Source organism: Globicephala melas, chromosome 8 (assembly GCF_963455315.2).
Source record: "Globicephala melas chromosome 8, mGloMel1.2, whole genome shotgun sequence".
Taxonomy (NCBI): domain Eukaryota; kingdom Metazoa; phylum Chordata; class Mammalia; order Artiodactyla; family Delphinidae; genus Globicephala; species Globicephala melas.
The window spans coordinates 50,439,248-50,463,306 of record NC_083321.1 but is presented as its reverse complement, the minus strand read 5'-3'; the positions used below and the strand labels follow the sequence as shown (position 1 = coordinate 50,463,306).

General features: G+C 35.2%; 1 protein-coding gene across 5 annotated transcripts in view; it reads left to right on the top strand.

Annotated features, from left to right (window-relative positions):
• FCHSD2 (FCH and double SH3 domains 2) overlaps positions 1–24,059 on the top strand; it is a 300,576-nt gene that overhangs the window by 52,239 nt on the left and 224,278 nt on the right. For all 5 annotated transcript variants that reach the window (XR_009564908.2, XM_030836180.3, XM_030836179.3 and 2 more), the window contains exon 3: positions 4,282–4,327. Coding sequence is in view for 4 of the 5 variants with exons in the window: in XM_030836180.3 (XP_030692040.2) it covers positions 4,282–4,327 (46 nt within the window). In the remaining variant the exon portion in view is untranslated. The remainder of the gene's footprint in view (positions 1–4,281; positions 4,328–24,059) is intronic.

Genomic DNA, 24,059 nt, shown 5'->3' with positions numbered 1-24,059 from the left:
ATGCTTAATTTTATGTCATATAAATTTTACCTCAGTGAAAAATATATACATGTACACATGGTATAGATTCAAACAATACAAACAAGAAATCAGTAAAAGATCTTTCTTTTACCACTATGACCAATTCCTTTCTTCATAAGGAACCATTGTTAGACCAGTTTCATGTTAAATATTTCAGGGAATTCTATCACAGTGATTCCTAAGGGGACCACAGTAGCATTTTTGAATGGTACAGTTTTATATCTGATGGACTGTGGTAACTGAGAAGTATCATAATGATCATAATCCAGCATATACATGTAAACATTTTTATATGAAAAGATAGTAATATACTATATATATTATTCTGTAACTTTTTTGTTTACTAACCATTGCATCTTCCTATAAAGTTGCAATTTACTAAATAATCCATCTTTTCCCCTTTGAATCAAAATGCCATCTATTTTAGTTACTAAATTTTTATTTATTGATATTTGGTATTTGGGTATATTTGGGTGTATTTCTGACTTATGTTTCATTATCTCTGTTTGCTCATTTCATTACCGAGCTGTTTTAATTACTGTTGCTTTTAAACTTAATTTTTACTATCTGGTGAGAGTAGGTGATAATTTTTAACATTATTCTTTCTTAGAATGTTTATAACAATTCTTTTTTTAAAATTATTTATCTTTGGCTGCGTTGGGTCTTTGTTGCCGTGCACAGGCTTTCCCTGGTTGCGGCGAGTGGGGGCCACTCCTGACTGCGGTGCACGGGCCTTTCATTTTGGTGGCCTCTCTTGTTGCAGAGCATGGGCTCTAGGCGCGCGGGCTTTAGTAGTTGTGGCACGCGAGCACAGTAGTTGTGGCTCGCGGGCTCTAGAGTGCAGGCTCAGCAGTTGTGGCGCACGGGCTCAGTTGCTCCGTGGCATGTGGGATCTTCCCGGACCAGGCTCGAACCTGTGTTCCCTGCATTGGCAGGCAGATCCTTAACGACTGTGCCACCAGAGAAGCCCCTATAACAATTCTTAAGTGTTCATTTTTCCATTTGAACTTTATAATCAACTTACCTACATAAAAGAAAAATTCTCCTGGAATAATGGCAAACTTATCTCTCAGCTCCTCAAACCTTGGCAACTGATAATCTACTTTCTGTCTTTATGGACTTGCCTATTCTGAACATCTTTTATAAATGGAATCATAATATGTGGGATTTTATGTCTGGCTTCTTTCACTTAGCCTGATGTTTTCAAGTTTCATCCATATTGTAGCGTATATCAGTACTTTGTTCCTTTTTATGGTTGAGTGATATACCATCATATGAATGTAGCAACATCTTGCTTATCCTTTCATCAGTTGATGGACATTTGGGTTGTTGTCACTTTTTGGCTATGATGAATAATGCTGCTATGAATATTCATTTATAGGTTTTTGTGTAGACATATGTTTTAAGTTTTCATGGGTATATACCCAGGAATATAATTGCTGGGTCTTATGGTAACTCTATGTTAAACCTTTTGAGGAACTCTCAGACTATTTTCTGAAGCAGCTGTACTGTGTTACATTCCCAAAAGCACTCTACGAGAGTTCTCATTTCTCTACATCCTTGCCAGCACTTGTTTTTGTCCATCTGTTTAATTATAGCACCCATTAATATTTTAAAAGAGAAACTGATGTTGAATTTTAACAAATGCCTTTATATCTTATATGAAGGTTATTTTTTTGCTCTGTTCTCTTGCTGTGGTTTATAATAAATAGATTTCCTAATATTGATGATGTAAATTTTGAGCAGTTGTGATCTTGTATTTGTTTTATTTAGAAGAAGAAATTACTTAGTAGACATGTAATTGTTTAACAACAACTAAAAATTGCACTGACAATTTTGAAATTAGTTGATGTGCATGTTCAGAGTAAAAGAGTTTAGTTCCCCTTTTCTTGCAGACTTCACTTGAACATTCTTATTTCAAGATGAGATACATCTAAGGTTAAAAGGGTTCTAAATAAATAGCTGAAATATTTCCTTTCATCTTTTGTAAAATATTAAAAATATTACCTCCTTCAAAATGAAGGTAAGTTTTCAGATTTTTAATGATTAAAGTTTAAGCGAGTTCATTTTAATTAGTCTTGTTTGCCTGGGGAGATATATTTAGTAACACAAGTCATAATAATTTCTCAGTACAATTTTAGTAAAACAACATGGGTGTAAAAAAGGTTTGTGCATATGTTTATAAGTGCATTTATTTACTTAAAATAAGGACTTTATTTTTTCAAACATAATGTATATTCTTACTAAAACATCAGAAAATATAGAAAGCAAAATCAAAAGAAGAAAGTGAAAGCCAGTAATCCCACTGTCCAGAGAAAACTTACATTACTATTTTATATATGTATATGCAGACACACATAATTTACATATATATACACATACACCAAATATATATATAATACAGTATACAAATGCATGTATACAGTGTGCTTTACATATATGCATATATAATATATAGTTTATATGTTTTCTCTTAAGGAGAGTAGATGAATTGTATTTTAAAGGACTGTGTTAAACACTTTATAATGCACCAAACCCCATAAGGAAAAGGGTCTTGCTCAACTCTTTTTTTTTTTTTTTTAAATTGTGGTAAAATGCATACAAGATTTACTATCTTAATCATCTTTAAGTGTACAATTTAGTGCTATTAAGTACATTCATTTTGTTTTGCTGCCACCACCATCCATCTTCAGAACTCTTTGCATCTTGCAAAACTGAAACTCTCTACCTATTAAATAATAACTCTTCTGATCCCCTCCTCCCACTCCCTGGCAATCACCATTCTCCTTTGTGTCTATATGATTTTGACTGCTCCAAGTACCTTATATAAATGGAATCATACAGTATTTGTCCTCTTGTGGCCGACTTACTTCACTCAGCGTAATGTCCTCAAAGTTTATTCATGTTGTAGCATATGTCAGAAATTCCTTCCTTTTTAAAGCTAAATAATAGTTATCCATCCCAAACAAATGTAGTGAAATTTTAAATACTTTAATTTCTTACAGAAGAAGTGAATAGTCATGTTGGTAAATTTAAATAATTATTAAAATGGGGAGTTTTGGTTTATTGCCTTTTTTTCTATTCCAGCTCTTTCTTTATATTTTTCACTTTTTACTGTGATATCTCTGCCTTAATGAAGTGCTTTTAAGAGCACAGATACCTGACACCTCACAGAAAAGTCTTTAAACTCAGACTACTCAAAGTAAATTGTTAATGTTATCATATTTCATTGACTCTACCTTGTCTGTGGTTTGTAAGGTACACTGTTATTTCATGTACTGTTAAGATAGAAGAAAATACTGCCAATCATTATTTATTTGTTTATTTATTTATTTTTAAAGGAACATTTATTTATTTATTTTTTGGCTGCATTGGGTCTCTGTTGCTGTGTGTGGGCTTTCCCTAGTTGTGGCGATTGGGGGCTACTCTTCGTTGCGGTGCGTGGGCTTCTCATTGCGGTGGCTTCTCTTGTGGCGGAGCACGGGCTCTAAGTGCGTGGGCTTCAGTAGTTGTGGCACGTGTGCTCAGTAGTTGTCTGCCAGTCATTTAAAAGATGAATACCAATATCATAAATGTTAAAATGTGAAAAGTATTTACTGTAGAATCTGTGAAATATAATAACATGTGTGGAAGGGTGCTCTTACTATGCCATAACATGTGGTGGCCTTGTACTTTGTTCTGTGACTCCTGTAAAAGAATGGAATGAAGGAAATGATTTGACTATTTCATGTTGAGAAGCTGATCAAATTTTGATTTTCACCTTGTTTTCTATAGTCCCTCTATGTTTATTATTTATATTCAGGAAACATTTTTACTACCTACTATGCACTAGCCATTGTGATAACAGTAGCTAACACACACATGCACGCACACACACACACACACACACATCTGTCTTTTACTCTGTGCTGGTCACTATTTTGAGCACTTTATATATTGTCATTAACTAAATTTTACACTATCCCTATGAGGTAGATACTATTTCTATATCCATTTTACCAAGAAGGAAACTGAGGCACAGAGAAGTCAAGTGACTTGACCAAGGTCATACAGCTAGTAAGTGGTGGAGCTAGGATTTGAATGTGGATTGTCTTAACTCCAGGGTCTGTGGTGTCAGCAGTATTCTTAGGTACATAAGGTGAATGACATATTGTGCCTTCCCTCAACACAGCTTACCAAGCAGTATGTGAGGGTGTATTGATAACTTTACATAAAATTATTGTTATATGTTTGGTAACGAATTTTTATTTGTGTTTTTAGGACATTCAGTCAGAAGAAGGCTGCTATTGAAAGAGAATATGCACAGGTAAGCTTGGAAGTGGAGGTCCCCATCCTAGAATACCTCTTCTTTGGCTTAAGGGCAGATATGGTTGTTGGAGAGAAGTGTTGGCATCCCAGTATCCTCCTTTTCTTATTTTTGGTTCTCTCACTTTGATCCTCCTTTTACTCCATTTGAATCCTCAAATGAAGAGCTAATTTGCTTCTTACTACAAAGAATGTTGTGAACATTCTGGGAGAAGATAATAGTCACAATATTTGTAAAGTATTTACAAGTATAACTAATAGTGAATACATTTTACAAGTATATATATTCATTCTCCCTTATATATCCCATACTCTGCAGTTTTATGAAAGGTTAACTATTTTTGTTCAATCAGGTATTTATTTCTCATTAGGTCCCTGTTGATAGAGAATGGCGTGCTTTCAGTGGATGATACGGTGCTATTTATAGGGAAATTTAAGCATTTATTTTATTTTTTAAAAATATTTATTTATTTATTTATTCATTCATTCATTCATTCTGCACCGGGTCTTAGTTACGGCATGTGGGATCTTTGTTGCGGCATGTGGGCTCTTAGTTGCAGCATGCGGACTTCTTAGTTGCAGCATGTGGACTCTTAGTTGTGGCATGCAGGCTTCTTGGTTGTGGCATGCGGACTTCTTGGTTGCAGCATGCAGACTTCTTAGTTATGGCATGTGACCTCTCTGTTGTGGCAGGCATGAGGGATCTAGTTCTCCGACCAGGGATCGAACCTGGGCCTCCTGCATTGGGACCGTGGAGTCTTATCCACTGGACCACCGGGGAAGTCCCATAAGCACTTATTTTATTTAGAATCTTATTTGCTCTCAGATAGCTAAATGTGCCAAGGAAAAATTATGTTGATATATCATTTTGTGAGTATGTAAGAATTAATAACTACCCATCCTTATACAAAAACAGTTCAACATAATTTGGAAATTTTGGCCCTTGTAAGCAATTACTTTCCATGTGGAGTAGAATTATAAAATTGATCCCCCCCCAAAAAAAATCATAAAAGTAGTATTTGTTACAAAATTTAAAAATACAGGAGAGCACTAGAAGGAAAAATTAACACCCAGGAAATGCTGTACATGATAACCCGTTATCAGCGTAATTTGTGTTGTTGCTGCTGCTATTGTTATTATCAATATAAATAATAAAATTGGGGAATGATTTTATTTGTACTTTGTTAGGTTTTGATTTTAGTTTTATTCTGGTTTCTTTGTAGTTTACCAGGTAGCTGTCTGCCTTTATTTTATTTTATAGTCTTAGAAAAGGAATTATCTATTTTTGAAAACTTAGATAGACTCAGTAATTCATTAATTCAGCTGTTAGTTATTGAGTACTTATTATATATCAGGTGCTTTACATAATGAATACCATTAGTTCTAACTTTAGTGCTGGACCTTTATTCTTTGCATATATAATAGACACTAGTATTGATAGCTAATATTGATGTAATCCCTACATTGTACTAGGCACTTTGCTGATAATTCTACATATATTATCTGGTTTAATTCTCTCAATAAACCTTTAAAATAGGGAGTTACTATGCTCTTCACAGGTATGTTTTCATATAGTCCCTTTATAGATATGCTTCCATTGGGATCAGAGTATATGATCTGCTTTTAAAATTTAATACAGGGGGGCTTCCCTGGTGGCGCAGTGGTTGAGAGTCCGCCTGCTGATGCAGGGGACACGGGTTCGTGCCCCAGTCCAGGAAGATCCCACGTGCCGCGGAGCGGCTGGACCCGTGAGCCATGGCCGCTGAGCCTGCGCGTCCAGAGCCTGTGCTCCGCAATGGGAGAGGCCACAAAAGTAAGAGGCCCGCGTACCGGAAAAAAAAAAAAATTTAATACAGGGAATTCCCTGGTGGTCCAGTGGTTAGGACTCTGTGCTTTCGCTGCCGAGGGCCCGGGTTCGATCCCTGGTCAGGGAGCTAAGATCCCAAAAGCTGCATGGCCAAAAAAAAAAAAAAAAATTTTTTTTTAATACAAAGTGAAAATTTTTTCATGATATATTCTTCTGTAACATATTGTAAAGTTTTAATAATCAAATAAATAGGACTGGTTCATAATTAAAAATATAAAATAGTACATTAAATTGTATGAAAAGTAGCAGTCCTCTGATGTAATGCCAGTCTTTTTCCTCAGAGAAAAGATTAAAAATGGATCCTGTTTTGGTTCTTTTGGTGATCTTTTCCATATCTTTAAATAATATGCATAATTGATTCTTGATTTATCAACTCTAGACATTATTGCTTGATTACTACTTAATTAAATGAGAAATTAGCTTCTTTAGCCATTCCTTTCCAGCCTACTCTTTCCAATATAATTTGTCACTATTTTAGTGCCTTTGCTACTTTTCTTTTTTTTTTTAAAGGGAACTTTATTTTTCTTCTTTATTTCTTCCTTCCTTCCTTCCTTCCTTGGCTGCGTGGGGTCTTCCTTGCTGCGTGGGCCTTCATTAGTTGCGGTGAGTGGGGGCTACTCTTCCTTGCAGTGTGCGGGCTTCTCATTGTGGTGGCTTCTCTTGTTGCAGAGCATGGGCTCTAGGCGCACGGGCTTCAGTAGTTGTGGCATGAGGGCTTCGGTAGTTGTGGCTTGCGGGCTGTAGAGCGCAGGTTCAGTAGTTGTGGCACAGAGGCTTAGTTGCTCCGTGGCAGGTGGGATCTTCCCGGATCAGGGCTTGAACCCGTGTCCGCTGCATTGGCAGACGGATTCTTAACCACTGTGCTACCAGGGAAGCCCAGCTACTTTTCTAATTCTAAATGATCTACTTAGCCTTCTATCTCTTCTGTTAAACACACACACACATATGTTACATGTATAGATATATGTATTTATGTGTATATACATATACACATGATGCAGTTGAATTATATTTTACAAAGCAGTCAGATTTACTCTTGAAAAATTTCTTTAAATGTCTGTCAGGTAAATTATATCTGGTTGTGTTTATATAATTCTATATAATAATGTATGCAAACTGTATAAGGTAGCTAATTAGATATTTCAAAATTTCATATTCATAAAGTAGAATATTTCTTTGTCTCTCTGCTTTGGACAGTTGAGTACATTTATGGAGAACCAGTTTGCTGACTCTTCTTGTTATTTGTCATATTTGCCTTTTAGATGATATTTTTCAGTGTTTTCCCAGTTAATTTTTCAATTTATTTCTTTTCTTTTTAATTAATTTATTTTATTTATTTATTATTTTTGGCTGCGTTGGGTCTTTGTTGCTGCGCGCGGGCTTTCTCTAGTTGCGGCGAGCGGGGGCTGCTCTTCGTTGCAGTACGTGGGCTTCTCATTGCAGTGGCTTCTCTTGTTGCAGAGCATGAGCTCTAGGCACGCGGGCTTCAGTAGTTGTGGCTTGTGGGCTTCAGTAGTTGTGGCTCATGGACTCTAGAGCGCAAGCTTCGTAGTTGTGGCACATGGGCTTAGTTGTGGTGCATGGGCTTAGTTGCTCTGTGGCATGTGGGATCTTCCCGGACCAGGGATCAAACCCGTGTTCCCTGCATTGGCAGGCGGATTCTTAACCACTGCGCCACCAGGGAAGCCCCTGAATAACTTTTAGATTCAGAGCCATTAATTTCCTTGTTTTTCCACACTGTATTACCTCTCTACCACTTAATGCATTAGAAAGCAGCATTTCTTGACAGAGTCTCCCAGTATTTCCTCCAGGAATTTTTCCTCTTTGCTGATACCACTCTCTAAGTTTTCATGCAGAAAAGTTTCTTGATCTTAGATGGTGTCAATGGAAGGTTTTCTGACAATGATAAGATAGTACTTAAATGTTTGTTGTTGGAAATGTGGAAGGGTTCATTGTTTCCTCAAGCCACCAAATTCTGTTGTATCCTGACAGCAGTTAAGGGATGTTCTCAATGGTTAGATGCATCCTGATTTCAGAGATCTTAAAATGTTTAAAAAAATGTATTTTGTTAATAGAATTGATGAGATATGTTCTTTTTTCCCCCCAGGCTGTGTAGAGATTTCATTGTTTGAAAAAAAGTTGAAACTTGCAGGGGGGCATTAAAGAAAGGATACTCCTAATGGCCTCTTTCTTTCGTAGACTGAGGAATGTGTTGCAAAGTAAAATATTCATAATATTATATATAGATATAGATATAAATATAATGTAATATATCCATATTGAGCTTTTTTTTTGGTATGGGAAAAGATATCTAATTGCCGTTTTTTTATTTATTGCCATAGCCACTAACTACATATTTTTCAATTTATGGACAAGAAGTGGGATACTAATTCAAGGAAAGGCGTTTTCAGTCTGAAATACAACAAATTAATGATGATGGGAAGATTACTTGACTTCTCTGACCTTTTTTTCCCTTCATTTTTGAACAGAGAATGATAACCATTCTTTCTTCCCTTCTTCTCAGCTAGTTCTGGAGACCAGATGCACTGGTCTCCAGAAATGAAGACTTCGCAGTCTATGTTTACACGTATAAGAAATATGAAAATAGTTCCCAATCTATGTTTACACATATAAGATGGTCCTTTGTGTTCTTATTGTGATAGTTTTCCTTTTTTTTTGCAAATTGTTGTAACCTAGCTTTGCTAGATAATAGATTTCCATATTAGAAAGGGAATGATGAATTAATTATGGGGACCTTTGCATATAATATTAGATAATCCAAGTCCCATTTTTCTGGGAAAGGGTATAAGGTAAGGTAGTTGGAGGATCTTCTTCCCTTTGGAAAAGCACTGTAAAAACTCTGCCAATACGAGAACGTTTACTGTTTCATTAGGGTAACTACTTAACCTTTTTATTATGCCAGGTTTTTTTTTTTAGCTGTCTTTGTTTTTTTGTTTTTGGCTGCGTTGGGTCTTCACTGCTGTGCGCAGGCTTTCTCTAGTTGTGGTGAGCGGGGGATACTCTTCATTGTGGTGCACGGTCTTCTCACTGCGGTGGCTTCTCTTGTTGCGGAGCACAGGCTCTAGACGAGTGGGCTTCAGTAGCTGCGGCACACGGGCTCAGTAGTTGTGGCTTGCGAGCTCTAGAGCTCAGGCTTAGTAGTTGTGGCGCATGGGCTTAGTTGCTCTGTGACATGTGGGATCTTCCCACATCAGGGCTCGAACCCATGTCCCCTGCATTGGCAGGCAGATTTTTAACCACTGCGCCACCAGGGAAGCCCAAGCTGTCTTTAAAAGTCTTTGTAAAAGCTTACAACCACAGCTCAGATTTTGTACTAGAAATTCATGCAATAGGATCAACTTCATGGAAATTTTCTTTATAACCCAAGTTATCTAGAATGTATCTATAATAAGAATCAATAACAGTTATTATCTTAAGCCATAGAGGTTTACAAAGTGAAATTTCCATATGTTAGCCAGCTTTAGATTTTGTAATTTTTACTGAATTGAATTGAAATATGAAGAGAAATTTTGACCTAATGACATTTCCTCTAACTTTTTATTTGAAAAAAACTTCAAATCTGTGGAAAAGTTGACAGAATAATATACTGAAGAATAGTCAATTTCCTCTATATTAACCAATTATTAACATTTTGCCCCATTTACATTATGTAGCTACACTTTTTTTCTAAGCTGGACAGTTTGAAAGTAAGTTACAGCTATCATGAGACTTTTCATCCACTTACTTTACTTTGCATCTTCTGAGAACAAGATCATTTTCCAAAATAACTAATGTCATTATCATATCCAAGATAATGAATAATAATTCTATAATGTCATTTAATATGTAGTTTGTATTCACATTTCCTCATTTATTCCCAAAATGTCTTTTATAGCTGTTTTTCCAAGATCCAGTTAAGGTTTACACATTGCATTTGGTGTCTCTTGATTTTATTTAGAATATTTCTTTCACCTTTTTTGTTTTTCATGACATTGACTTTTTGAAAAATCTGGTCATTTTTCTTTTTTAAAAAAATGACATTATTATTGACTGTATTCCCCAACTGTACATTTCATGCCCATGACTCATTTATTTTGTAACTGGACGTTTGTACCATTTAATTTCTCTCACCTATTTTACTCATCTGGTCATTTGTCTTGTAGGAAGTTTTTTCGAATTGTCTAGGTTTTTTCTTCATGATTAGATCTAGGTTAAATTTTTAGCAAAAATACTACATAGGTGATGTTGGACCTAATAAGATTTTATGGTTTGTTTTGGCGAGTCTGATAGATTAGGACATATCACCGATATTGCCGTTTTCAAGCCTGATTGAATCTTTAACAGTGATAGTAGATTTTTATCATTTATCAGTTTTCAAAATTATCTCGAGCCATTTCTGTTTTATTGGTTTTTTGCTATATCACATTTTGCTGGTACTCTAAAAAAAATGAAGATTTGTTACATTAAAAGTATTTGGCGAGGCATAATTAAAGAAAAATTAAACATTTGAGAATTTGGTTTAATTTTTTTTTGGTTTAATTTTAACTTACATGTTTTAGTTTAAGTTATTAAAGTTTTTAAAATGTCAAAGCCTGTATATTCTTAACTTACATTTATACACATTTAAAAATCAACTGAAAATCAGAACATTTGTCATTATTGTGGGAATTTCCTTCAGAGAGTCTGCTAGTTGTTAAATTGAAAGTATGTGAAACATTTATGTTACCAACTGTCTAATAGATAATGTTTGATAATGACACTAGTATAAGCTTCCTTTTTGGGACGTTCCATAGTTTTGGCTATTATTTGTTGTTGGTACATCATCTAAATAGTCAAAACTATTTAAATAGCTTTAAAAGAAATGGAATCACAATTTATGTGAACAGCTGCTTTGAATTTTTAATTTCCTCTATCAATTTTACCAGTTTTAAAAGTCTTTAAAAATATAGTAGTTGTGTTTTGGTTTCTTTTTGGTATCTAATATTAATATTTAATATTCTTTTAAGTATTTTAGTATTTTGGTTCGACTCTGTCAGGAGCTTAATCGTGTGAATATTGATGTTTCCTTAGTTAGACCATAAGATGAATGGAATCTATACTCTAGCAGGACTTACTCCACTTAATTTTTTTATAAAAGTATTATTTTAAAATTAGTTTATTTTAAGATATACCACATTTCATGTGTTGAGAAAATATTTTGAGCACTCTTCTAGGTACTGTGGATATAGCACTGTCCAAAAAAGAAGAAAAAAAAGTTCTAGCACTTACAGGACTTGTATTCTATGGTTGTATATTGTCTTCCAATTAAATATATTAAATTCTTTCTTGTCAGGGAATTCCCTGGTGGTTCAGTGGTTAGGACTCTGCACTTTCACTGCCGAGTGCCTGGGTTCGATTCCTGGTTGGGGAACTAAAATCCCATAAGACGCACAGCACAGCCAAAAACATAATAATAAAATTAAAGAATAAAAAAAATTTAAAAAGAAGTTAAAAATTCTTTCTATTCAAAGCCACTGATGTGGCATTATAGTCAACTGAAAAGAATGACCTTTATAGAATTATTACTTGTGGTATATGTTGTCATCCTCTACACAAAGAATTGATGGGCCAAAAAGGTTGAGTATTATTTGTGAGATTTAGAGATCATACAGATGAGCTATCCCAATAAAAAAATATCATAAAGGAAAAGAATTTAAGTGGCATTGATCAGATGACAGCAACTTGAAAAATAGTACCTCAAGTACATGCACACTAAACTTGTAATACATTTTTAGGGAGATGTTAGAAGAAAGAAAGAAAATAATACTATGTATACCTATTTACACTTGAAGGGATTTGAGCCCTGAACTTTTTCAAGTTTCTTGGTACTTTCAGTTTCCTACAAGAGTATTAATGTTTTATGTATTAATGTTTATTAATGGTTTATGAAATTCCAAAAATAATAGATAATAGATGTATTATTCAAAAATAATAGATGTATTGCATATCTATTTATACAAACAGAGCAAATGAATCTCTGAAAACACAGAAGCCATATGAGTCACTAAACAACATTATGTATTGGTGTAAAATTTAGTCTGGCTTTTGACTGTAGTTAGCTAACCACTGAGGTATTGGTAAAATCATTTGCAGTACTCAAACTGAAATTGCTAAAGGCAAGTTCTGTGTATTAATATACTTACTGTAGTGTTTGGCAGAATGCTGCTAGTGAAGGAAGGATACAAAAGGTTACTGTGGCTGGAGAGAAAGAGCAGGAAAAGATTGTGGACTTTAAGGGTGGCTCCTTGTCTGAGGACAAACACAGAGCAAACACAGGCACCCTGTCAAAAAGCCTGTGGTTATCACCACAGTCCCACCTCAAGTGCAACTTTTTGCTATTTTTATTCTTTTAAGAAATAAATTTATGAAGAGTTGGGAGTACTACCCAAGAAGTTAGTGTTGTGTATATGTGGCAGGGTTCTTTTTTGGTAAATTTCATCAGCATAAAAGTTTAAAATGTAACTTATTTTAGCTGTGTACACCTAGCTTTCTGGACATTGCTATTAAAGAAGCATTGGTAAAATTATTTGAAATGGTGGACTGTATACTTGGAGTTTTCTATTTTGCCAGTCTTGCCCTGTAAAACTATAAGGATAACTATCTTGAGAGAAAGTTGAGGGTTGTTTTCTGTGTTCATGTTGATACTTACGTTTTTAAATTATTTTATTTTTGAGCTCTTTAGCTTGCAACAATGGTTAGAAATAAATTTTGGGAGAAAAGCAGTCTGATTTTTTTCCTCAAAATACTTGATATACATAGTTTGATTTTTAAAGTTTTAAAAACTGTTGAAAGAAGCACTGGTGGATTTGAGTAAATGTTAGTATTCTTGGGCATGTAGATTTGCTAGTTATGTCTTCTTTTTTGAAACTTTGTTATATTTAGTTTTATTATCTTGCTTGTTATTTGGCTCTGCTCCCATATATAATTGAGGAATTAATATGCAAAATATACTTTTAAAAAATTTTTTTTGTTGTTGTTGAAGTACAGTTGATTTACAATATTGTATTAGTTTCAGGTATACATACAACATAGTGATTCAGTGTTTTGCACATTATATTCCATTATAGGTTATTACAAGATATTAGGTATAATTCCCTGTGCTGTACAGTAAATCATTGTTGCTTCTCTGTTTTATGTAGTTTGTATCTGTTAATTTCATACCCCTAATTTGTTCCTCCTTCCTTTCCTCTTCCCTTTGGTAACCACAAGTTTTGCTTCGCTTTCTGGTCCAGGGAGATGATTACCTCATTTTGATGCCCATCTTTGTCTTATTGGTTTTCTCCTTTAATTTTTTAATTTCTCATTTATGTATATTTTGAGTGGGGTGGGCAAACATTGCATCAGAGCATGAATTTATTGTATGATCTTCACTTAAAGTCTTTCTTTTTTAAAAAATAAATTTATTTTATTTATTTGGCTGCATTGGGTCTTCGTTGCTGGGCGTGGGCTTTCCTAGTTGCGGAGAGCGGGGGCTACTCTTCATTGCAGTGTGCGGGCTTCTCATTGCGGTTACTTCTCTTGCTGTGGTGCTAGCATGGGCTCTAGGCACGTGGGCTTCAGTAGTTGTGGCACATGGGCTCAGTAGTTGTGGCTCGTGGGCTCTAGAGCACAGGCTCAGTAGTCGTGGCGCACAAACTTAGTTGCTCCGTGGCATGTGGAATCTTCCCTGACCAGGGCTTGAACTCGTGTCCCTTGCATTGGCAGGCGGATTCTTAACCACTGGGACACCAGGGAAGCCCTAAAGTCTTTCTTAGATAGTATTTATGGCTCCCTTTGGCTCTGGCATTGTATGGTATATTGTTGCCCATTTCTCCTGGAAAACTTTCTGACTGGAATGTATTCCCTCATTGCCTTTGAGTAGGAGCACAGGAAAAACAAAACAGTGCTGTCCTGGGTATTTTTCCACACCCTTGGTATTAGAAAGATCAGGATGTCTCAGAATAAATCATGAATTCTTGGGATTTTATGTTTGAATTTACTAGTGACAGAGAATAGTAAGAAATGTGCACAAATTAAGACATGAATAGTGCCTCAACTTCCTGAACCGCTAGATTTGGTATAATTAGATTTTTGGTTAAAAGTCTCCCTTGTACATGTGTTATTTTCCTTGAAGTTTAACTTTAACTAGTGATTACATTTGCATTCATTTAATGAATTTATCAAAAATTATTAACTCCTTTTTCAGTAATACAGACACAGAGGTTAGAGCTAGGCTTTGAGTGGTGTTATATCATATTTGATCAGGGTGTATTCCACCTAGTTTTTTAAAAAAACTTTTAGTAAGGATAGTGGGTATACCAGGACAATATACAATTTGCTTTGCTTGTTAAAATAGGAGTACTTTTTAAGCTTTTTTTCTTTCTTTCTTTTTGGCTGTGTTGGGTCTTTGTTGCTGCGTTTTATTTATTTATTTTCGGCTTCATTGGGTCTTCGTTGCTGCATGTGGGCTTTCTCTAGTTGTGGCCAGTGGGGGCTGCTCTTCGTTGTGGTGTGCGGGCTTCTCATTTCAGTAGCTTCTCTTGTTGTGGAGCAGGGCTCTAGGCACCTGGGCTCAGTAGTTGTGGCTCATGGGCTCTAGATCTCAGGCTCAGTAGTTGTGGCGCATGGGCTTAGTTGCTCCGTGGCATATGGGATCTTCCCAGACCAGGGCTTGAACCCGTGCCCCCTGCATTGGCAGGCAGATTCCCAACCACTGTGCCACCAGGGAAGTCCCAGGAATATTTTTTGATGCTATCATAAATGAGACTGTTTTCTTGATTTCCTCTTTGTATAGAGTGTTGTTATAAAGAAGCACAACAGTTTTTTTATGTTGATTTTTATATTCTGCGACTTTACTAAATTCATTTATTCTGATGTTTTTTTTTAAATAGAGTCTTTAGGGTTTTCTGCATTTGAAATTATGTGTTTGTAAACAGAGATAATTTTACTTTTTCCTTTCTGATTAGGATGCCTTTTATTTATTCTTGTCTGATTGCTCTTGCTAGTACTTTCGGCACTATGTTGAATAGAAATGGCAAGAGTGGGCACCTCATGTATTGTAAGTTGTGTATATAACCTTTTATCATGTTTTGTACTAGTAGTCTTAAAGTCAAGAATCTAGTCAGTTTGATTTTTAGGTGATTGATGGGCAGATTGTGATGACATCCAGTTATACCAGTGTTACATTGAGATGTTACATCTGAGATTGTCCATTTTAAACTGAATATTGGTATATGTAGTATACTACGTAATGCCTGATTTTTAGAGCCCTTTATGCAGTAATAACCTCAGGTCTTAATGCCAAGTTGCTATGGCATAAGCCTGACTGGTTTTATGACATTAGAAAAAAATGTTGCAAAACTTTTAAAGAATGCAGAATTGGCAGTCCTGGTGGCTCAGTGCCTCATGCCCCTCTTAGCTCATTGAAAGGCTGAGGGATTCTCATTCCTGGTATAGCTGTGGGGGTGCAGTACATTATTTGGGAAGCTCTGATTTAAAGCTAGTAGAGAGACATGGAATGGATCCTCCTTCAGAGCCTCCAAAAAGGAACCAAGCCTGCTGACACTTTTATTTCAGACTTCTAGTCACCAGAACTGTGGAAGAATACGTTTCTCTTGTTTTAAACCACCTAGTTTGTGGTACTTTGGTACAGCAGCCCTGGGAAAAGGATACAGTAACCAACTATAATTTTCCTATTCAAATATTAATTTGAGCTTCTTCATGTAGCTACATGTATAAATATGATTGAAAAGAGGATCTTCTCCCTCTTAAGTTATGATAACCATAGTTTTTGGAGTACTAAGTATATGTTAGACATAATTATTTTATTTAAATTCTTATAATAAACACTGTAAGATACTGGCTATTACACCTACTTTTAAAATAAAGACACCGAGGCTCAGAAAGGGCACCCCTCACGCAGTCTGAATGTTGGTGTCTGACCAAAAGCCTGTGTTTTCTTTCCTCTCTCACTGTTTCTGTATGTACTTACAGAGGTCAGTTTCCGTTGGTGTTTATAGATTTTCTTGTGTAACTCACAATTAACTTTTTTATAATCTAGACAAATAAAAAATGATGGTCTCTTAAATGTACCAACCTTTTCCAAAAGTTCTGAGTTCTGTATAATTTAGTATTTGTTTGAATTTCTTATTTTCAGCCAGGGGCCAGAGTATAGAACCAATTTATTTCATTCTATTATATCATTCTGTTCCTTTGGGATCATTGAATAGCTAAAACCAGTAGGTACCAAAAATTTATCATGGGAGGTTCAGGAGACTTAGAGTTATGTCTAGAGAATCAGAATGATTAGATATCCATTCTTGTTTATTAATAGCTTTAAATAGATCATTGAGAACAAATAGTAGCCGATTTTTATTTAAGAGAACCCCCCAAATGTAGGGACTGCCAGTAAAGACTAATGTAATTGAAAGGGTATCATCTATCCCATTTATGATGACTGATTATAGAGAAAATCAAACCTATTATCTATCTTTAGTGGAAGGAGATGACATCTTCCTGAACATGATGGTTTTGTGCTCATGTTTGATTACAGATAATTTTGGGGGAGAGGTTGTGACATTGCCGAGTAAATATTGAAACACTGCAGGGATCAAATGCATACTTGACAGTGCAGGGATCAGATGCATACTTGTGCAGCTTCTCCATTCAATCCCTTTTCTAAACAGTATTTATTAATAGTGTAGTTCGACTAACACTGAGGACCTACCATGTGGCAGGTGCTGTTAGGTGGTGAGGATATCATTAATAAAATTAGAATATTTCCTTTTCAGATACAAGTTTTTTATATTGGTAATGGAAAGTAACATTTTAATTGGGCTGGGGGAAGATAAAATAAAAACTATTTGCGGGCTTCTCTGGTGGTGCAGTGGTTAAGAATCCACCTGCCAGTGCAGGGGACAGAGGTTCAGGCCCTGGTCCGGGAATATCCCACATGCCGCGGAGCACCTAAGCCCCTGCACCACAACTACTGAGCCTGCGCTCTAGAGCCCATGAGCCACAACTACTGAAGCTGGCGTGCTTAGAGCCTGTGCTCCACAACAAGAGAAGCCACTGCAATGAGAAGCCCGTGCAACGCAACAAAGAGTAGCCCCGACTCGCTGCAACTAGAGAAAGACTGCGCACAGCAATGAAGAGCCAACGCAGCCAAAAATAATAAATAAATTAAAAAAAAAACTATTTGCAAATATGTTATAAAAGTGGAATTTTAAAAAATGGTATATATAGGTAGATAATTTACTTGATATTATACATAGTTTAAGCTTTAGAACTAAAATGGAGGGGGCATGCCTTCTAGGATATTATAAAACCTGAAAAAAGAGAAGCAGTCTCTGCAAAATGAAATATTTTTATTCATTTGTAGTTATTAATAGGAATAATATAGCACTGGTTACTTTTTTTTTAACATCTTTATTGGAGTATAATTGCTTTACAATGGTGTGTTAGTTTCTGCTGTATAACAAAGTGAATCAGCTATACGTATACATCTATCCTCATATTCCCTCCCTCTGGCATCTCCCTCCCACCTTCCCTATCCCACCCCTCTAGGTGGTCACAAATCATCAAGCTGATCTCCCTGTGCTATGCGGCTACTTCCCACTAGCTATCTATTTTACATTTGGTAGTGTATATATGTCTCTGCCACTCTGTCGCTTCGTCCCAGCTTACCCTTCCCCCTCCCTGTGTCCTCCAGTCCATTCTCTACATCTGCATCTTTATTCCTGACCTGCCCGTATGTTCTTCAGAGCACTGCTTACTTTGTGATGGAATTTAATTGCTTTGTTGTTACATTCCTCTTAAAAGTAAAAAGGACATGGTTGCTGTCTTTGAGTAAGTCTTAGTCTAATGGAGAAATAGACCCATAAACAAATGAAACTAACTCACCTCGTTTTGCGAAGGAGAATCATTGTTCATCGTCAAATAAATGCATATCTAATGCTCCTCAGTAGAGCACTGCTTCATAGTATTGCCCACATGAGAGAAGCTTCAGCACTTTAAATCATCAGGTGAGTTCGAATTTGGGATTCATATCTGAAATCACTTTTTATCTTTCATTTCAATGTGCATGTTATGTTATTTACAATCAACAATTACATAGGTCTGTTGTTTGTTGTATCTGAGCATCAGTTGTTCTGTAGTAGGACTGCCTGTCTCTTTGATGCACTCTATACAACCTGCAGAGTGACTTTTGAATAAGCAGTATAGCCTATGTTTTAAATCATCTGGTCCCAAAGAATTTACAAATTGGGTGAAACGCCATCCAAGCTTTTAATGTGATATATGGGAAAAAATATGAACAGAAATTTAATTTTATAAACTGACATTACTCTAGCATAAATAGTTGCTCTTTCTGATTCTCTAAGTTGGTTTGCTTTATGGATTTTCTGAGAAAGCAGGAGGTAATCTAATGCTTTTACTTTAAAAGAGGGAACCGTAACACTGTCTAGGAAACATTCCATGATAGCGCTCATACCTCACTTCCCCACCTATAGAGTCCTTAAATACAGGATTATATTTCCCTTGTGATTTATTTCTAACACTTAGTACAATATCTGGCACATGATATGTGCTTAAATAACATCTGATGCATGAAGAATGCTTTTTTCATGTGTGCTGTGTTAGAAATTACAATTCAGAGTGAGAATCAATAAAATGTTATTCTTAAGCTGAGAAAGTGGTATTAGTAGAGGGAAATAGAAGCATGTCTTTTGACTAATAATTGAGAGCTACAAGTGGCTCGTGTGGTATAAATTACTGCTTTATCTTCTCAGAAATTAATCATTTAATGAAGTTTACATTTAAATAGTTTGCAAAAACTTTATTTCTCATAGTAGGATTAAACTTTTACATCCATTTAATGACACTTGCCTTTGACTTTTAGAGTATTATATGTACGTAATTTAGCAGAGTTATATATATATATATATATATATAATTTAGCAGTATTATATGTGTATAATTTAGCAGAATTATACTCTTAGTCTTCATGTACTAATAAATGTAAACTAAACATTGATTCAAGGAGTATTCATTTTTATTGAACTGCTGTTAATGTTATTAACTGTTATTTTAATGAACAGTTATTCAAATAATTTTTTTAGTGACTTAAACATTAGAACTTGGTGAATTTTTGCATATGAGCAAGTGGTTTCTTAAATCAGTTTTTCAGGGTAGCTGCAAAGATAAGTAAAACTTGATTCGTATCCTCAAAGGATTTATAATCATGTAGGATAAAACAGATATGTAAATGAGTATAGTATAAGGCAAAATCAGGTGGTTTCCAAATCACAGTTGTATTCAGCAAGATTATAAGCAGAAACAATACATACTAGTAGTGAAAGATGAGAGAAGACTGTGGATAAAGCATTCACTGTCAATTACTGTTGGAATAAGATACTCCAGTTCTTAAAGTGAGGTTCCCTTTGTCCTGTTTGGCTCAGTTCTTAAGAACTAGGGCCTATTTTCAGTGTTTTTAGATTTTGTGAATTAGAAATCTTGACTATTTGCTAAAGATGGGTCTCTGGAGGATAAGAATTTTCTAAATGAAGAGTATAGCCTGATGGTTAAGGGTATGGTTTGAATTCCACCTCTGTCACTTATTAGCTGTATAACCTTGGGCAGTTTACTTAACCCTCAGTGCTTCAGTTTACTGATCTATAAAATAGTATGATGATGATAATAATAATAATACCATGTAGGGTGGTCATTTGTCTTTATTTCTTATTAGAGTATGCTTTCTCAGGGATAGACACTTCATAGCAGAATAAATGGCTGGAGAGTCTGAGATAAACAAGACACTGTCCATGTGCGTGCGTGCTCACGCATAGACTAAGACTCCAGTTGTAGTGCAGTGAGATTAGAACTATACTGAAAATAAGAGCAGGGAAACTGAGCGTTTTAGAGTAGGTTTTTTTAATCTGGAATTTTTAATCTACTGCGAGTTTCATTCAGGAAGAGAGCAACCATTTCTTTCCTTTTTTTTTTTTTTTTTAGACAACATTGACTTTTAAGTTTGGAACAGTTCTGGAATTCTGAGGATTCTAAAAGCCTGGATGTTAGTTACCTAAGTACCTTCTCTGATTTTTAAAATATTTTCTCTGACTCCTTAAAAATGATCAGTGCAAAATTAATGAGACCCCCCCCCCTTTCTTCTATTTAATTTTCCATTATTCTCTGTGTACTGTTAACTAATTCTCTATTTCTGTGTTTTCAATTCAAATCATTTATTTTTATTTTTTTTGTGTGTGGTATGCGGGCCTCTCACTGTTGTGGCCTGTCCCGTTGCGGAGCACAGGCTCCGGACGCGCAGGCTCAGCGGCCATGGCTCACGGGCCCAGCCGCTCCGCGGCATGTGGGATCTTCCTGGACTGGGGCACGAACCCGTGTCCCCTGCATCGGCAGGCGGACTCGCAACCACTGCGCCACCAGGGAAGCCCAATTCAAATCATTTAATCTGTACTTGTGAATAAAATTGGGCTCATTCCAAATCTTTCTTTGTAGCCAAGTATATTGTAGTCACTAAATTTTTCATCTAATATACTGAAAGGATGTTAAAATGTTAATATGCTTTATATTGTTCCCTTTTATTATTAATACATCTAAACATACAGCAAAGTTGAAAGAGTATAACAGTTAATACCCATATACCCACCACCTACATTCTACCATTAACATTTAGTATACTTGCTTTATCACATATCCATCCATATTTTGATCATTGTATCATTCAGTATTCCATTTTATTTTTGGTGTGTTTCAAAGTAAATTGCAGACATCAGGACACTTCCCCCTAAATACCTCAAGTGTGCTTTGTTTTTGAAAGATCTATTTTTACCCCTTTTTTGTTTTGTTCAGAGTTGATGTTTTAATACTTTTTATTTTCTATTTATATGCTTTATTTTAATTTTGGACTGAACTCACTGCAGTTAATTCTGTTACTAAGACTTCTCATTATTAATGCTCAAAATTAGATTTGCTTTTTTTTGGGTTTGGATTTTTTGTAGTCATGTTATTCAATTTTCTTAAATATTTTTGGCTTACATAATTATAGCATTTTTACCCTATAGTTTCCAATACTTTAGGATATGATTGCTGATACAAGTTTTGAAGATAAGTTCTCCATACCATTAGATATTAAAAGTATTTCTTGTTTTTAAACTATGTAGAAGATCTCAACTAGCTTATGAACTGTTTTTAGCCAAGAATTGTATATCATCTTTCCTTATGGCTTGTAACTTCTTGAAAGGAAGAACTCAAATATTCGTTGATATATTGACTCTATGATATCAATGCTCAAGATATTCTGGGCACTGTTGTTCTAAAGTTGAAAGTTTAAAAACAAATCCTAACATATTTTTCAGCAACTTTCAAGAATTATATTCATTATATATGTGGTGTATATTATAATGGAATTCAAAAAATCATAATAGGAAATTATTCAAGAGGTAGGTAATAGTGAGGCATTGTTCTCAGAATAACAGGATATCCTTCTATTTTAGAGACTTTGCATTTCCAGCCTATAGAAGAATATAATGACCTACTCTGGGCATAACTTTTTACAAAAATAATTTTATTATTTTAAAATAATTGAACCTTGGACATTGAATTGGATAACTATTATAGATTAACTTGTTATTTTAGAATTGGATTCCAAGTAACAAAATCCAAAGCACATCAAACTAAAATGATCTTTTCTACTGTTTTCGTTGTTGCTTCTTGAAATCTATATAGGATACCATTTTTTGAAAGTGTTCAAAGTGCAATTAGATAAAAATTATAACAGAAGAAAGTCATTTTTCCCTCTGATCCACACACAGATGCACTCCTGTAGTTGGAACTCTCGTTTGTCTGGCTTGAAGATTCTTTTGGATCTTCCAGATTTAGTGCTTATTCTTCTATCTGGATCAGATAAATCAAAATCAGACATGCAAATTAGAGTTTTAGGATACCCAGAGACAGACACCATGCAGAGGGGTTTTACATGCCCTTCATTCTCTGTCAGAGGTGATGCCTAAGTAGTATCTAAACTTCATTCTTCTGGCCCTGTGTCTGCAGGTAGGAATGTTTAATCATCTTAATGGTCCTGAGCTCCAGTAATGTCTTTGCTTATTGAATGATTGGGGCAGAAAAATAGAGAAGGCTTCTCAAAATTATGTTCAGCCATCTAGAGCAAGGGTTGGCAAACGTTTTTTTTTTTTCTTCAAAGGACCAGAGAGTAAATATTTTAGGCTTTGAGGGCCATATGCTCTCTGCCACAACTGTCCAATTTTGCTGTTGTAGAGTGAGAGTAGCTGTAGATGGTTGGTAAACAAATACATGTGATTGTGTTCCAAGGTTTATTTAGAAAAACAGATAGCAGGTTGTAATTTGCCAGCCTGTGCGATATCGCTGTGCTTCTTGAACTACCTGTTGTGAGGATTTTTTTTTCCTTTAATAATTTGTGCATGGGGGAGGGGGAAGGGTAAGCTGTGACAAAGTGAGAGAGAGGCATGGACATATATACACTACCAAACGTAAGGTAGATAGCTAGTGGGAAGCAGCCGCATAGCACAGGGAGATCAGCTGGGTGCTTTGTGATCGCCTGGAGGGGTGGGATAGGGAGGGTGGGAGGGAGGGAGATGCAAGAGGGAAGAGATTTGGGAACATATGTATATATATAACTGATTCATTTTGTTGTAAAGCAGAAACTAACACACCATTGTAAAGCAATTATACTCCAATAAAGATGTTAAAAAAAATAAAAAATAAAAAAATAATTTGTGCATGGACACTTTTGTAAAGTACAATAAAAGTAAATTACTAGGAAAACAAAATTTATTTTTTAATGATAATTTATTCATTTTAATAGTCCTTTTTTAAAAAAATCTTTTGGCCACACCACATGGCATGAAGGATATTAGTTCCCCGAACAGGAGCTGCACCTGTGCCCCCTTCATGGGTAGCGCAGAGTCTTAACCACTGGACCACCAGGGAAGTCCCTGGAAAATGAAATTTAAAAAGACAAAATATAAGCGTAAAATTTTAGATTAAACAGATAAATTACATTTCAATAAGTATAATTAAAACAGTTGTACGTAAGGAAAAAGAAAAGAATTAGAAATATTATAAATGTTGTTACTGGAAAGTATCTTCTAGCCTATTAATATAGAGTTGCTACAAACAGTCATAATTTTTTTGTCATTCTACAGTTCTACTAACAAAACAAAAAGTTGAGTGGAATTGCAACCCATTTGTTAAATGTCTATATACACTCTAAGAAACATTGTATATATCAATAAAATTTTTAATATGTCAAATAAATTTGCTTCTTACTGTTACTTTATCTAGTCTAGGTTGGATTGACAACAGTGCTATTCATAAGAGATAATGTATATCTAAACTATTCCTATGTTTCATTTTAACAACATTCAGTGTAGAGAAACCAGACTCACAGAGGTGTGTTGATGAGAATGGGAGAAGAGATTTAAAAGAAATTTCAACTAACTCAGGATATTCATTTCTAACTTTTTTTCTAAGATGAAGCAAATGGTTTTTTATTTACAGAATACATTTTTCATTAGTAGTCAGTTCCAACAATTTGTCCTGTAGAGTTATAATTAAATTTAAATTCTCTCTCAATTAAAGAAATGGATTCTGGAGTCATAAATGTCCTGTATGTGGATCTTCTTTTGATGGGAAAAGAAGATTGAAAATGTTTCATCAAATTTGTAAGGTGTGTTCAAACTTTAAATGACACAATAGACCAAATAGACTTAATTGATATTTATAGGACATACTACCCGAAAGTGGCAGAATACACTTTCTTCTCAAGTGCTCATGGAACAGTCTCCAG